Source organism: Natator depressus, chromosome 6 (genome assembly GCF_965152275.1).
Source record: "Natator depressus isolate rNatDep1 chromosome 6, rNatDep2.hap1, whole genome shotgun sequence".
NCBI lineage: Eukaryota > Metazoa > Chordata > Testudines > Cheloniidae > Natator > Natator depressus.
Genome location: NC_134239.1, coordinates 18,778,257 through 18,792,559, shown reverse-complemented (window position 1 = coordinate 18,792,559; position 14,303 = coordinate 18,778,257). Strand labels below are relative to the sequence as shown.

The following is a 14,303-nucleotide window of genomic DNA, read 5'->3' as shown; positions in this document are numbered from 1 at the left end:
ATCCAAATGCAGTGTGCTAATAAATCAGGTTTCTTGCAGAAGTCTAAGTACATCATCTCAGTAGTTACCTTTATCAACCAGACTCTCCGACAAACCTGTTTTCCATGAACTACATTGACTGCCATTATTGATATTCAGTCCTTTACCTCTTTATTACTAGATCCATCTCTGCTGTTCCATTATTTTTTCCTGGGTTGATGGGAGGCCAAATGACTCCGTTCGTTCCATTTGTCATTTTAAAATATCAGCACAGCATTGGCTTTCTTTCAGTCCTCTGGAACTTCCTCAGTTTCCCAAGATTTACTTATCAACAGCCCAGTCACTGGAGACTTTTAAGAGCAGGTTAGACTGGGGTGGCCAACCTGAGCCTGAGAAGGAGCCAGAATTTACCAGTGTACGTTGCCAAAGAGCCACAGTAATACATCAGCAGCCCCCAATCAGCTCTCTCCCGCCCCCCTCCTCCCCCCGTTCCCAGTGCCTCCCACTCACCGGCAGCCCTGCTGATCAGTGCCTCCCCGTCCTTCCCTGCACCTCCCGATCAGCTGTTTCATGGCATGCAGGAGGCTCTGGGGGGAGGAGCGAGGGCACTGCAGGTTCAGGGGAGGGGGCAGGAAGGGGTGGAGTGGGGCCCAAGCCTGTGGCAGAGCCAGGGGTTCAGCAGTGAGCACCCCCGGCACATTGGAAAGTTGGCATCTGTAGCTCCAGCCCCGGAGTCGGTGCCTATACAAGGAGCCACATATTAACTTCTGAAGAGCCGCGTGTGGCTCCGGAGCCACAGGTTGGCCACCCCTGGGTTAGACAAACACCAGTCAGGGATGGTCCAGATAATATTTGGTCCTCCCAAGAGTGCAGGAGACTGGACTAGATGACCTCTTGAGGTCCCTTCCAGTCCTATGACTCTAATTCCTGTCAGCTACAAAACAAAAGCAGATATTTAATACTTTTGCCTTTTCTGCATCATTGTTGACAATTTTACTATCTCCATCTAGTAATGAACCTACACTATTGTTAGGATTACTTTTTGTTACAGATATATTTTAAAAATATCCTTTTCATTATTCTTAACCATATTGTCCATAGATGCTTTTGCTGTTGAGACTTTTAGCTTCACTTATCAATTGCCTGCACTTCTTAATTTCTGATTTATATTAATTGCCATTAACCTGTCTTTTATCCTCTCCTATCCTTACTAAATAGGTTGTAGTCATTAATTTAAACATTCTAATCATGTGACTCCTCCCATAGGTTCTAGTAATACCAACTACGACAGAATTTCTCATGTGAGCATTTCCAATTCCTCCTATTTATTACCCAGACTCCTAGCAGTGGTACATAGAAAACTAAGGAATTTCCTTCATGTCATCTTGAGTGTCCCAGAATGACCCAGTAATATATTCTGTGGTCAATACCAGGCTTCTTTTATATGTAGCAAGTTAAAGGGTTCAGCCATGGAGGTTAACTACAGACTTCCCATAGCAATTCAATCGGCCAAGAAACATGCTCACGTCAGAGGGATTTTTTTTTTGATTGTGGAGTCTGCATACCATCATGCAGTGAGATCATGTGTCCCAGGTCTGGAACCTTACAAGGAGCACAAGTCAGATTCACTGTGAATTCTTTCATTTTATAAGCATTGTGAACCCCACCTCCACCCTTTGTAAGTGGTTCTGATACAGGCAAGGGAAGGAAGTCATTTATTACAGACCCAGAAAGTCTCTTGGGGAACAGGGAACGCAGTTGTGTTAAACAGGTGGGCTGGGAGCAGGGTGCGTTCTATTATCAGTAATATACGTAGCTTGGAGTTTGGCTGTGAGGAAAAAATGTCACCTGTCTTCCAGTTTGGAAGGGGTTTGGCTCCCACATGCCCTGGCTGATAGGGTATGTAGTTACTGCAGAGTTAACCTGGGCTGTTACCAAGGCTTTAGCCCTAAGTCCTCTGCTGTCCACAGACAAAAGCCTTTGACCCAGGTTTGGAAGTGCTGTAAGCCATGGCTAGCTTATTTGACTAGGGCAGTGGTGCCCAAACATTTCCTCTTGCACCCCCCACCCCCTTTACCAGTAATGGAATGTCTCTGCGCTCTCCCAGAGAATGGAATCATGGCCGAGAGTGGGGGCCAGAAGCTGGGGGCCAAGCTGCTGCCGGGAGTGGAGCCAGGGTCTCAGCTTGGGCTCGGGGCCAGGCCAGAGTGGAGCTGGGGTACGGTGGGGCTGGGTGGCACTCTTTCCCCATCACTCCATGTGGGCTGGCATGGGCCTCACCGTGCCCCCAGGACATTCTTCCATGCCCCACAGTTTGGAGACCACTGGTCTAGAGTATAGATTAGAGCTCAGGTTCCACATTAACTCAGGCTGAAACCAACCCACTTTGCATGTGGATGCAGGTTGGAACCTAGGTTACTTAACTCAGGCACTGGCAGTCCTCCATTGCCTTGCCACAGTTCCCTCAGGGCCATATTTTCCTGCCTGTCTACCTATGCCCATCTTCTACACCAGAAGATACTTCCCAGCACAGGTTTTAGAGTAGCAGCCGTGTTAATCTGTATTTGCAAAAAGAAAAGGAGTACTAGTGGCACCTTAGACTAACCAGCATAGATGCACCAGTTTGGTGTTTAAACCCCACATTCCATGCAGCCTGCTGTGTCTTACACAGCACTTGAATTGTACTGCTGTCTGGGAGAGCCTCACCCCAGCATACTACTAGCTGGCCAGAGGCTCACACCATAGAGTGGCGCAGTTTAGTACAATGCTAAGAACCATGGGATATGCCCCCAGAAGTCCTGGCACCTGACCTGGGTTAGTGCAGCGCCAGTGTGGACAAAGCTGCAGAGGTATGACTCGAGTGTGGCTTAGCAGTGTGGACACTCAATGCCCATGGTTGGCTAACCTGGGTTCCCAGAACTAGACATCCAGAGCTGGGGTAACTGCAGTGATGATATAGGTGTAGTTTTAGGCACTGGGGAATGTTTTGGGGGAGGCAGAGGAGCTCACACAGCAGCTTTAGATCGAATTTGCATAAGCAGAAAGGAGCTTGAGTACAAGCACTGGGAAAGGGTTTGAACTATTACTCAGCGCCTGTTAGGATTCTCTAGCCCATTACAAACACCCCTGTAGGCTGCTGCCCTCCCTTCAGCTCATCTGAACATTCCCTTGTGGACAGGAATCCACACAGGGGTCGTTGGTGTCAACAGTCCCACAGCCTCCTGCTAGAGCCCCGTGACTGGTCTCTTCTGAATGAACTATCCCTTTCCAGACAGACACTGACATCAGTGAAAGAATTACTAGTTTCCTTCTCTGTGTGTTTCTGTCTCCTGCAGGTTGTGGGGTTGTGATCTCACAGCTGATTGTTGTGGGGATCTCTCCTCCGCTCTCAGCACTAGCCAGTACTTGACAGAGCTGGAACTGGGGTATAACGAACCTGGAGATTCTGGAGTGCAGCTGCTGTGTGAGGGAGTGAAACATCCAAACTGCAAACTGCAGAAACTAGGGTAAGTAGCAGCTGGTTCCTCTGTGCCTATTGATATTGTACTATTGTGATTTCAGCTCTTTCTACTAGAGGGGGGAGAGATAGCTCAGTGGTTTGAGCCTTGGCCTGCTAAACCCAGGGTTGTGAGCTCAATCCTTGAGGGGGCCATTTAGGGATTGGGGCAAAAATTGGGGATTGGCCCTACTTTGAGCAGCGGGTTGGACTAGAAGATTACCTCCTAAGGTCCCTTCCAACCCTGATATTCTATCCCAGCACTAATGAATGCATCAACAACCCTTAAACACCTACTGTCTTCCCAAGGAGTCAGAAAGAGACCCACTGGTATGTAGATTTATCACCTGGTATTAGATGAGAAATTAGATCACACAGCCACTCTACATGCACCATAAATGCAGTGTATTTTACTGAAGACCCTTCAACTAATTTACTCACTGTGTGTGAATGAAAACACAGTGTAGGAGATTTCACAATTTGACTAGAATAACCCTCTGTCATTCAAATCCTTTGTCTTCATTGTAATAAATGAATCCTGGGACAAACCTAACTACCTCAGAAAGAGGAAAAAGGGAAGCAGGAAAGGATGAAGAAATTCAGTAGAAATAATCATTAGCTGGGGACTGTCTATGGGAGCAGCCAGGGTGCTTTGTCCTTCACCCGTCTCTTCCTCAGCCTGCCCCTCTCCCTAGGCAGCAGCTCTCACCAAGTTTGACAGCACTGTAGGTCCCGTTAGCTCACCCTGGAACTTCTGCTCTAGCCAACAACTGACCAGCGTCAAACCTCCCATTCCTGAGCAAGTTCAAAGAGAAGCTAAGAAAAGGCCAACTACAAGCTCCACCTGACTGAAGCCAACATTCCAGACCCAGCACAGTCTGGATTCAGGCTAGGATATGGAATTGATGCTGCTTTAATGGAACAGACGGATGCTCTTCTCCTGTCACTGGGTAGAGGATAGAGAATGAAAGGGCTAAAGATTATGTGCTGCAAGAGAATTGGGCCACATCAACTGCATCCAGAATGCATGGACCATCTAATTGGCCCAAAGCTACAAAGATGGTTCCTGAGATGGAGGAAGCATGAAATGACACCTATCACGGTAAAGGCCTGTCACAAGGCACTTCTCCAACTATCCAGTGTGCAGCACTGCCTAGCCAGTTTTCACAGCCTCTCCATTACAAACACATTGTTACCTTTCCATCACATGTACCTTTAATCCTCTATTTTCAGACTGGGCAGGGCAGAGCACAGTTATACACCAGGGGAAGCCTGCCCCACAGCTTCTCTCCTCCACCCAGCTTCCTGTTCCTCCCAGTTACTGAGCCAATTGTCTCATTAGCCCAGCAATTATCACCAAGTGTCAGGAATCCCCAATGGAAATAGGTTGATTGGCTCCTATTAAGCTGGCAGGCTTTGCTGTACTGCACCATCTTCAGTGACTAGGGTGTTGCAGTCATTGCTCTGTAACAAGTCCACGTGGAAGAGAAGGGAGCTCTCTTGGTTCACCAGCAACATCTGAAGCAAAGTTCCCTTCTCTTCCCTGGTTGGGCTGTCCAGAGGAAGAAGAGGTGAAAGATTCTGGTCATTAGCTGTGCCAGCCTGAGCAGTCTGCTACTGCCTGAAAGACCCCACTGGCAGTAGGAGCTCTCACCATGTGATTCCGTCACTTGGTTTCAGTAAACAACCATCACCTGAGGTAAAGATCCTAAAAAACAAAGCAGAAGGAGGTTGACCCTTTTCTTTTTATCTTTGTCCTCTATGAGGGATGCCTCCTGGCTCCACCACCATGTGTGGGAGTGTTGGAGGCAGAGTGGCAGCATTAATAGCTCCCTAGGAGGGAACACCAAATGTCCATGTCTGTCCTCTATAATTACTGATGTTCTCCTGGGTGGTGTTCCAAAAGCTGCTATTGTGTGTGATTTAACAATGCAGGGGCGGGATAGTTCAGTGGTTTGAGCATTGGCCTGCTAAACCCAGGGTTGCGAGTTCAATCCTTGAGGGGGCCATTTGGGATCTGGGGCAAAAATTGGGGATTGGCCCTGCTTTGAGCAGGGGGTTGGACTAGATGACCTCCTGAGGTCCCTTCCAACCCTGGGATTCTATGAATCACTGCTGGGTTTAGGCTTTTTCGAAAGATTCTGTGCTATTTACTATGTGAAAGGTGGAGGGAAGTGGGAATATAGAAAATAGCTTGTAACAATACAGGGATTTAAGAGGGAAGTATGAAAGTGGTGACTTGCCAAATGAGATCACCCAAAGAGTGATTTCTTTGCAAGGGCCTCAGACCAGGATGGACACTCATGTCTTGCTGTCTGGAACGCTGGCTGGGGCTTTAGATTACAGGGAAGACGGCTCCTCCTTAATTCTCCTAATGCAGGATCAACAAAAGAAATTCTTTCTTGTGTCAGCTGCCTAGTTTGGTCTGCTTACTTGCTACCTTGATTTGATAATTTTAACTAATTCATCTAGTGAATCAACCTCCATTGTGACCTTGATTTTGATCATTGTGGTGTTCCATTCTTAATTAGTTTAGTGGAATTGTAGAAAGTTAGTCAGTGATATGTATGTTCATTGGTTTTTTTTTTAATCTTTTATATAAAGTCCATAAAAATTACCCAGACCTGGTTTATTCTTTCAAATTGCAACATGGGTCAAGTGACCCTGAAGGCGAAGGCAATGGCAATCTACTCAAGATATTTAAAACACAAGGTGGGTGAGGTAATATCTTTTTTCAGACCAATTTCTGTTGCGGAGGAAGAGGCAAGATTTTGAGCTACACAGAGCTTTTCTTCAGCTCTGAGTAAACTTGAAAGCTTGTCTCACTCACCAACAGAAGTTGGTCCGATTAAAAGACCTTACCTCATCCACCTTGTGTGTCTCATATCTTGGGACCAACACAGCCACAGTAATATTGTCCATGAGATATTAAAGAGCCATTTGGCTTTGGTTCTAAATTGTTACCTAGGTCCTTCACAGTAGCCCAAGGGGAAATTTGGGTGGTGTGAGGGTCCCTGCTCTCCCAAGCTGGGCTTCACAGTCTGAGGCACTGGGTTACTTTCTGAGAAAGCCAGGCCAGTTTACACAGCAGTAGTGGTTTTCATTTGCTTAACCTGCAGGGAAACAGAGTGCTGGCAATGAATGAGCTTGTGACCTATTTCCCAGGCATTTCCTTCTGTGTAGTGAGGTATTCCCCCACCCCACTAGAAATGCATCTACATCCTATCCACCCTGCTCCATTCTTGGCTGACCATCCCTTTGTGGAATACAGGGTAACTGGTATAACCGGGCACGTGGAAAGGAATCCACTCATTACCAAAGCATTCTGAGTAGTAGCGGGCTACACTTCAAACCATTCAGAGAGCGAAGCTGGTGCAGACACAATGACTCGCTTACTGAGCGAGGCATCTCGCAGTGAGCACATGATCCGGTGGTCTGGGATCTGCAATGGCTGACAGCTGGTCTCTGGGTGGAGTTTAAGGTGTTGGTTATGAGCCTATGAGCTATAAAGATCTAACTGGCCTGTTGGATTACTTCTTCCCACGCTACTGCCACAGCTGCAGTGAGTAGGGGCATCTCAGTTGGATCCTCCTGGTTATAAAGGAGAGGGGCCAGCTGTCAGGGTGCTCTGGAACTTACTTCCCTCCTTGGCACAAAATAGCCTGAATCTGGGGACCACTTGGGCATGTTGTAAAAGACACTTGTTGGATGAGGGTTTTGGGTTTGCTGAGGGTCACTGAGGGATGCCTCCCAGAGCAATGAAGGGATAGGAAAGAGATTTTTGTGGGTCTGGCTGGCTGGCTGAGTTCCCGTTTGAATATTTATTTTGATGTTGCTGGGGTTTTGCTGTAGTGTTGATTCTGCCTTAGGAGCTTTGAACTTTTTATAGGAGTATTTTGATGATGATTTAAATAGAAATAGCAGATTTTTCTCTGTCTCTGAATTCAGTCTCTTGAGAGAGAGACACTGATGTCAAGGAGGAGAACACAGGTGTTGTAAACAAGTAGTCTCTTCCTTTCTGTATCTGTCTGCTGCAGGTTGGAGCATTGCAGTCTAACTGCTGCTTGTTGTGGAGGTCTCTCCTCTGCGCTAAGCACGAACCAGCATCTGACCGAGCTAGATATAGGGAGGAACAAACTGGGAGATACAGGCGTGCAGCTGCTGTGTCAGGGACTGAAACATCCCAACTGCAAACTGCACAAAATAAGGTAAGTACCAGCTGGTGAACACGGTGGTGTTGTGAGTTATACTCCATTTACCAGGATCACAATACCCTGCATGGAACCCAGCCATGGACCAGCCCTCTTTGCTCCTGAGACAAAGAACAGAGACCCACTGATGTATTCACTGGTCACATTTTGCTAGTTAAACAATTGAATAATGTAGTCGAGTTCAACCCTTGACCCCTTTTAGGCTGGGCAGCTGCCTTAACACAGCAGCCACGGATTCTGCTGACACAGGGTAATCCTTTGGTGGGGCAAAGCAGATATAGCCAACTGTGTGCCCCCCAACTCTGCCTCAACTGAGGGGGTGTGCAGGGGTATGGAGGGCCTATATAAAGGGCAAGATGGGCAGAATATGCTCCACCAAATCTTAGGCAGACACAGCAGCTGGAGTAATTTTAGAGCAGCCCTGAGATTTCTCTCAGTTAAACCAGAGTTATTCTGGCTCAGGATCAGAGTAGGGGAAAGGTCACTTAGTCTATTTCTTCACTTCCAAGTCACCTCAGCGGTGCTGAGTATAAATTTGGTGCAGCTGAGGACAGAGTCTAGTGGCTTCTAGCAAACCCGAAATGCAGCATATCTTGATGTGACAAGCACAATGACTTTACTCACTAAGGCAATAATAACAACCCCACACATGCACGCGCTGCCCTGAACTGCAGCGGTCACTCCTGCTCTCCCGAAAGAAAATAAAATGAATGCTCAATCTGTAACATAGCAGCACCCTATTATATAGAAGAAATCTGATGTGACTATTACTGTATATTTCTCTAAACAAATTGCGTCTCCTTTCCTGCTTGCAGGCTGGTCCCCGCCCCCCTCCGGTGTACTGGTGCTGCTGTTCCCAGCCCCTGCCAGCCACAGCCTGAGTAACCCTATGCCCCAGGGTTACCCCACACACCACCCAAGCTCCACCCTACTCCTTGCCGCTCCAAACCCCTCGTAAGGATTGAGGGGCTATAGGGAGGTGAATGTACCAGCTGGAGGTGGGAATGGGCAGGAGAGTGGAGCTGTGGAGACCATACCCCTAATCTGGGCCTAGTGTATGGGGAAAGGGGCTTTAAACATTCTTTTGCAGCATAGGAGGCTCAGAGAGGTGTGAGTGGCCCAGTCATCTCAATGGAGTGTTCTTAGCTGAATGAGAACAGCCTGGGGAGATGAAACAATAGGGATGAGAGGTGTGAACTGCTCCATCCATCTGGGTGGGTGCTCTCATTCTCCCTCCTTGTGGTTTCGGCTCTTGTGGACCTATGCCATGCAGTGAGCATGCCTGCTCTCCGCTCCCTATCTTGGTCTCATTTGATGTCTTGCTGTCTATAATCAGAGGTACTAATGCTTATGTAGTGCAGTAACCCTCGAAATATTTCTAAACGAGTCATTGGTCCTGTTCAATAGCTAATCTCGGGGGCAGGCCATGCTATCAGTTTCATGAAGGTCAGAGTCTTAGAGGTTAGTTTCATGAAGGTTAGAGTCTTTTCCCTAGCTCTGCACCACAAGAGTTACGAGCTCAGTTTACAGGGCTGTGTATCAGGAACCTCTTGACAAAATGACCCAACAACTTGCTTTTTCTCTGATAACACTGAGTCCCATGGTTTAGGAAAGAGGGGAAGCGTTTGAGTCATGATTCCATCACCCTAACTGCATACCAGAGTCTTTCATCTTCACTCTAGTTAGTTAATGCTATTTTCCTTGAACAATACTCCTACAATACAGTGTGGATTCTGCGTGTGGAATTTAGAGCAACTTAAAATATTGCTATTACACCAGAAATGTTGGTCTCTGGGCAAAACAAACCTCTGTCGAATATGAGTAACATGCGCATCACATGTTGGCTGAAAGCTGCCAACGGCAGGGCAGACCACAGCCACTACTGTGGTTCAAAATCCACAGCATTTCTTCTTGAGCCACCAGTTGCTGCAACAGCAGACTGCCAGTAAAGCCTCTGCTTAGCAGTGGAGCCCTACATTTGCCACAGGTGTATTACTCTCTTTGGAGAGTCACTTTGGGCTGACCCATGTTGAGGTTCCAAACTTTATCTTGAATAACTTCTTAAATATTGCTTCCCAAAGGGGCAGTGGGTGGGATGTGCTATCTGAGAGAAATTGCTATAGATTTGGGGAGGGTCAGAGCCATAGTTTGAGCCACTGGTGTGGGCAAAAAAGTTTTATAAAAAATGTCTGATTCTTCTATCCCATGACTTTTTGCAGGGGGGGCCCTGTATCTCAAGAACTTTTTTCTCAGATGACCCCAGATTTGAACCCCTAGCCCCTCCCTGCCCCCCCCCCCCACGACACACAATAATGTTCAAGACAATCCAAGTAATCATGTAGGTGACAAAGCACTTAAAGCCATCTGCAGCCCCACAACAGCTGCTGCAAACTCAACCCCTACAAGAACGGCGTTACTGAAGCCCTGTAGGGAGCTCATGCAGCAATGACAGCTGAGATCACGCTGCTTCCATGGGGAGATTCTGTGAGCTGGATTTTGCAGCCCCTGCTCCCTGTGTGCGCTGAGTAGCCCCACAATGATCAATGGGACTGTCCGTGTCCATAAATGCTCACCACCCTGAGCAAGGGCTGCACAGTCCAGCCCTTTACAGGCAGAAAGGACATTGCTATCCCTGCCCAGAGCTCACATCATGAGTGGGAGTGGGGGCAGGGAGCAGGCTGGCCAGGCTACAGGCTGCACCAGTACTTCTCCCCTCTCCCAACAGAAAAGGGGGCAGGGGTAGCTCAGTGGTTTGAGCATTGGCCTGCTAAACCCAGGGTTGTGAGTTCAGTCCTTGAGGGGGCCTCATTCAGGGATCTGGGGCAAAAATTGGGGATCAGCCCTGCTTTGAGCAGGGGGTTGGACTAGATGACCTGCTGAGGTCCCTTCCCACCCTGATAGTCTGTGAAAGGCACCTGCTGGCAGTGAGATCAGCAGGCAAGGCAGTGGCGTGACACAGATCCTGTGGGTGCAGCTCATGGTGCTTTATAGGGGCTGTGGGCTCGGGTGTTGTCTGCAGAGAGAATTAACACGTCCTTTTCCTTCCCTGTTTTCCCCACAGCTTGGGCTATCAGAGTGTAACTGAGGAAACCCAGGCGGAGCTGGATGCTGTGAAAGACACAAAACCTGATCTGGTCATAGAGATATGGTAGGGCTGGTGAGTGGGAGCCACGGAATGAGCGAGGCTCTGAACTGGCTGCCCTCCCACTAGCTGAGGAAGCAGGCTTTTAAGGGGGACCCCAGCAACATATTTCAGCATCTGTGGTACGGGGCTGAGTAGAGATTGTCAGGCCCAGCCCTCCTGCCTGAGTGTGAGAGGCTCAGGAGTAGGAGCTGGATTTGCTCCATGCTTGGTCTGACCTCAGAGGGGGTAGCTGGTTTGTGGGGGGAGGGAGTGGGAGGGAGGATGCAGATCAGGGCCCAAGTGTGGGATCATGAGAGATCTGGTAACCTCCCTTTTCAGTCTCCCTACGTGCAGGAGGGAGACTCAAGAACCATCCTCAGATCCAGAGGGGAATTGTCACTCTGTTACAACAGCTCAGTCACTGTTGTTTGTGTATTTATAAAGGTCTTGTAGTTTTACACAATTCCACAGCAACTAAGCCGGCATTTTCCATATTACATCTCCAGCATTTGTTTGTCCCGGCTGTACGTTTCTGTGTCAGTTTTGTTGAGTCCAGTAAAGATCATGAACCAAGAAATAATGCTGTCCTTTAGAGTTTGTATCTCTTGCCATAGTTTCTGCGAATGCACAGGAATTCTCCAGGCCTAGGAGAGCCCTCAGGGATCGTTCCTCAGATATATATATATATATATATATATATATATATTTTTTTTTTCATGGTTCCTGTTTCTTATCCCTTATGATCAACACCTTCAGAAGCTCGTGCAGGCAAAATCAGAGTGACTTTTAATTTCTCTGGGCTTTTGTCAGAAAGCTGGTGTAGGTGACCCCTTAGAACCCTGAATGGCCACCTGGGAGCAGAGATCAAAGGTGCAGGACAAGGAGATGGTTAAGTTTATGGCATATCCTTGGCATTTTCAAAAGCCTTATAGTAAATCCTATGTGCCCAAACAGAAGCTACTGCTCTAGTGATACCTGATGCAACAACCTTCTACAGCCATAGTCCTCATTCAGCTAGCTCTCTCCCAATTCTGGCTGCTCTTTCACCGGCAATGTAATCATCCCTCTCTTCTCCCCCCCGCCCCAAAAGCTTGAACTCCCCCCTTCAGCTGATAAATGGCTGAAGACTGGCTGCCTGTTGAAGCAAGGTCAGTGAACTTTGGGAGAGAGGCTTGTCAAAACTTTACTGGACTCTAAAGGCTGGGGTAGAGAACCCCCTAAGTTATCCATCACTGGACAGACACAAAGGAGTAGAGCTCTTGCAAGCTGAGAAAGTTGGGCCCTTCAGCCAAGGGGCTTGAAGTCTCTCTGGGAACAGAACATCGGTGAGAAACTTGCTTAGGCAATGATCTTTCACCTAGGAAGACAAGGGAAACCTGCACCTTATATTTCTTGAGGAAGTCTCTGACAGAGAGAGAGCTGGCTGGAAAGAAAAAGACTGGTAAGAAATCGACCTTGAACCAAGGCTTTAGCTTGCTGAGTTAAGCCTTAGCCACTAGAAAGTGTATTTCACTTTTGTTTGTTTGTAACCCTCTCTAGCTTTATTCCTTCTATTGGGTGTTGCTTAACCTGTGACTTTTGTTTAATAAACTTGCTTTACTTTGAATGTAAACCAACCCAGTGCTGTGTTTGAACTGAAGTGGTTGCTAACTCCAATTAAAATGCTAAGCTGTGCATTTTGTCTCTTTAGAGGAGCAAATGAACCTTATTGTTCCTCCGAACGGTCCTGGAAAGGGCTGGACGTTGCAGAGCAGATGGTTTGGGGGGAAATCGCGGCTGGCAGTGTGCTTGGGGTCACCCCTGCATAAGGTGATAGAGACAAGAATGGGCAGACTGCTGGGATCAGGGGACTGCATGCTTGTCTGGCTGATGGTATTTGGGCTGTGAGCCACAGCAGCAGAGCATTTAAGGCACCCAAAGTTAGAGGGCAGGTGGTGACACAACCCCTCATTGCTCTGGATTGCACCCCAGAATGTCATAGTGCATAATTGGCTACTGCGCACCAATTGGTGGGTGATGTTTGCACAGTGGCCAGTCTCCTTCACAGCTAATTTAAGCCAATCACCATCATGAACAGCCCTCTGTGTAGTCCCTGCCCAGATGTGGATCCCACCCTGCACTGTGATGGTTACAAAGGGTTTGATCAAGGCAGCTGCAGCATGGGAAGCAAGTTCATTTGCTCTGTGTTGTACCATGATTGCATGTTTCCTGCGACTTTTGTTCAGGAGGTAAGAACACAGTTTTGTGGGGCTAAACTCTGCTGTCCATTCCAACCATGTAAATCTGGAGTGACTGAAATCAGTGGGGTTAAAATAGTGAAAATTGGGATTAACTGTGGTCAAAATATGACCCATTGACCAGACTGCAGGGAGGTCATTACCTCTTCTGAGGGAGACTTGATAGTGGATTTTTGGTACTGTGTTATTTTGTTAATCACCAAACATCTTAATTGTTGTACAAAATCCAAGATAAAGACATAGGTTTTACCTGCAATAGTGAGGGAACTCAATAGCAGAGTCATTTGGGAGCCTGTATTTCTTAAAAAGAGGCTGTTTCCTTTTCTTTAAAGTGTTTGGGCAAAGCACTATTCCAGTGTCTCCCACTCCTCAGATACCCCATGGTGTCTGTAGAGGTTAGCCCTAAATGTTAAAACTTGGCTAATAGAAGTTAGGCACCTAAAGCCATATTTAGGCACCTAATTAAAAGTGGCCTGACTTTTCAAAAGCAGGTCCCCAGTACAGTCAATTACACATGTTCAAAAAGTCAGGAGCCAGGCCCCCAAAAGCATGAGATTTTAAAGAAGAAATACATTTGTGATTCTTTCTTTCTTTTTATTTGCCTTCTGTTTTCTGAGTCTGTAGGCTTCGCTGTGGTCATGTTTTCAGACCGTTCTCCACAACCATGAGGGTTAAAAACATTTGTTATAAATGGTAACTTCAGGACTCCAGGAGCTGAGGGTATAAGAAAAACGCCAAATACCATGAGACTCCCCAATTAAAATCTCTGGAGTTGGCAATACTGGTTCCCACTCACTTCAGAGTGACTTGTAAGGGCTCAGCAACTCTGCAACCTGGGCACTTTTATTTTGGAACCTAATTCTTGCCACCACTGAACATTTTGGCCTAAATATCTGAAAGTGGTAAATGTGAGTAAGTTAGATGAGAACAGCTTACAGCTCATGACAGAACTTGCTGATCTCTGCAGAACTCAATCATCTATATCAGAGGTGGGCAAACTACAGCCCGCAGGACCCTCCTGCCTGGCCCCTGAGCTCCTGGCCCGGGAGGCTAGTCCCTGGCCCCTCCCCCGCAGCCTCAGCTCACTGCACCACCAGTGTAATGTAGGATACTGCTCAGCATAGGAATGTAGTACACCTGCTGAAGCCACTGCCCTTCACCCTGCCCTTATACCCATAGGATTCTGCTGACTGCTTTTGACAGGGGTTAAAAAATGGCAAAGGGGGTGAATCGGAGAAGGGGGTGGAAACTGACTG

The 14,303-nt window shown here is 47.5% G+C and overlaps 1 protein-coding gene across 1 annotated transcript in view; it reads left to right on the top strand.

Moving 5' to 3' along the window:
* LOC141988757 (NACHT, LRR and PYD domains-containing protein 3-like) overlaps positions 1-12,301 on the top strand; it is a 53,779-nt gene extending 41,478 nt beyond the window's left edge. Inside the window, exons 11-13 of the mRNA XM_074954691.1 lie at positions 3,315-3,485; positions 7,513-7,683; positions 10,748-12,301. Coding sequence (XP_074810792.1) covers positions 3,315-3,485; positions 7,513-7,683; positions 10,748-10,838 — 433 coding nt within the window. The 3' untranslated portion in view covers positions 10,839-12,301. The remainder of the gene's footprint in view (positions 1-3,314; positions 3,486-7,512; positions 7,684-10,747) is intronic.
* Positions 12,302-14,303: the final 2,002 nt, after the last annotated feature.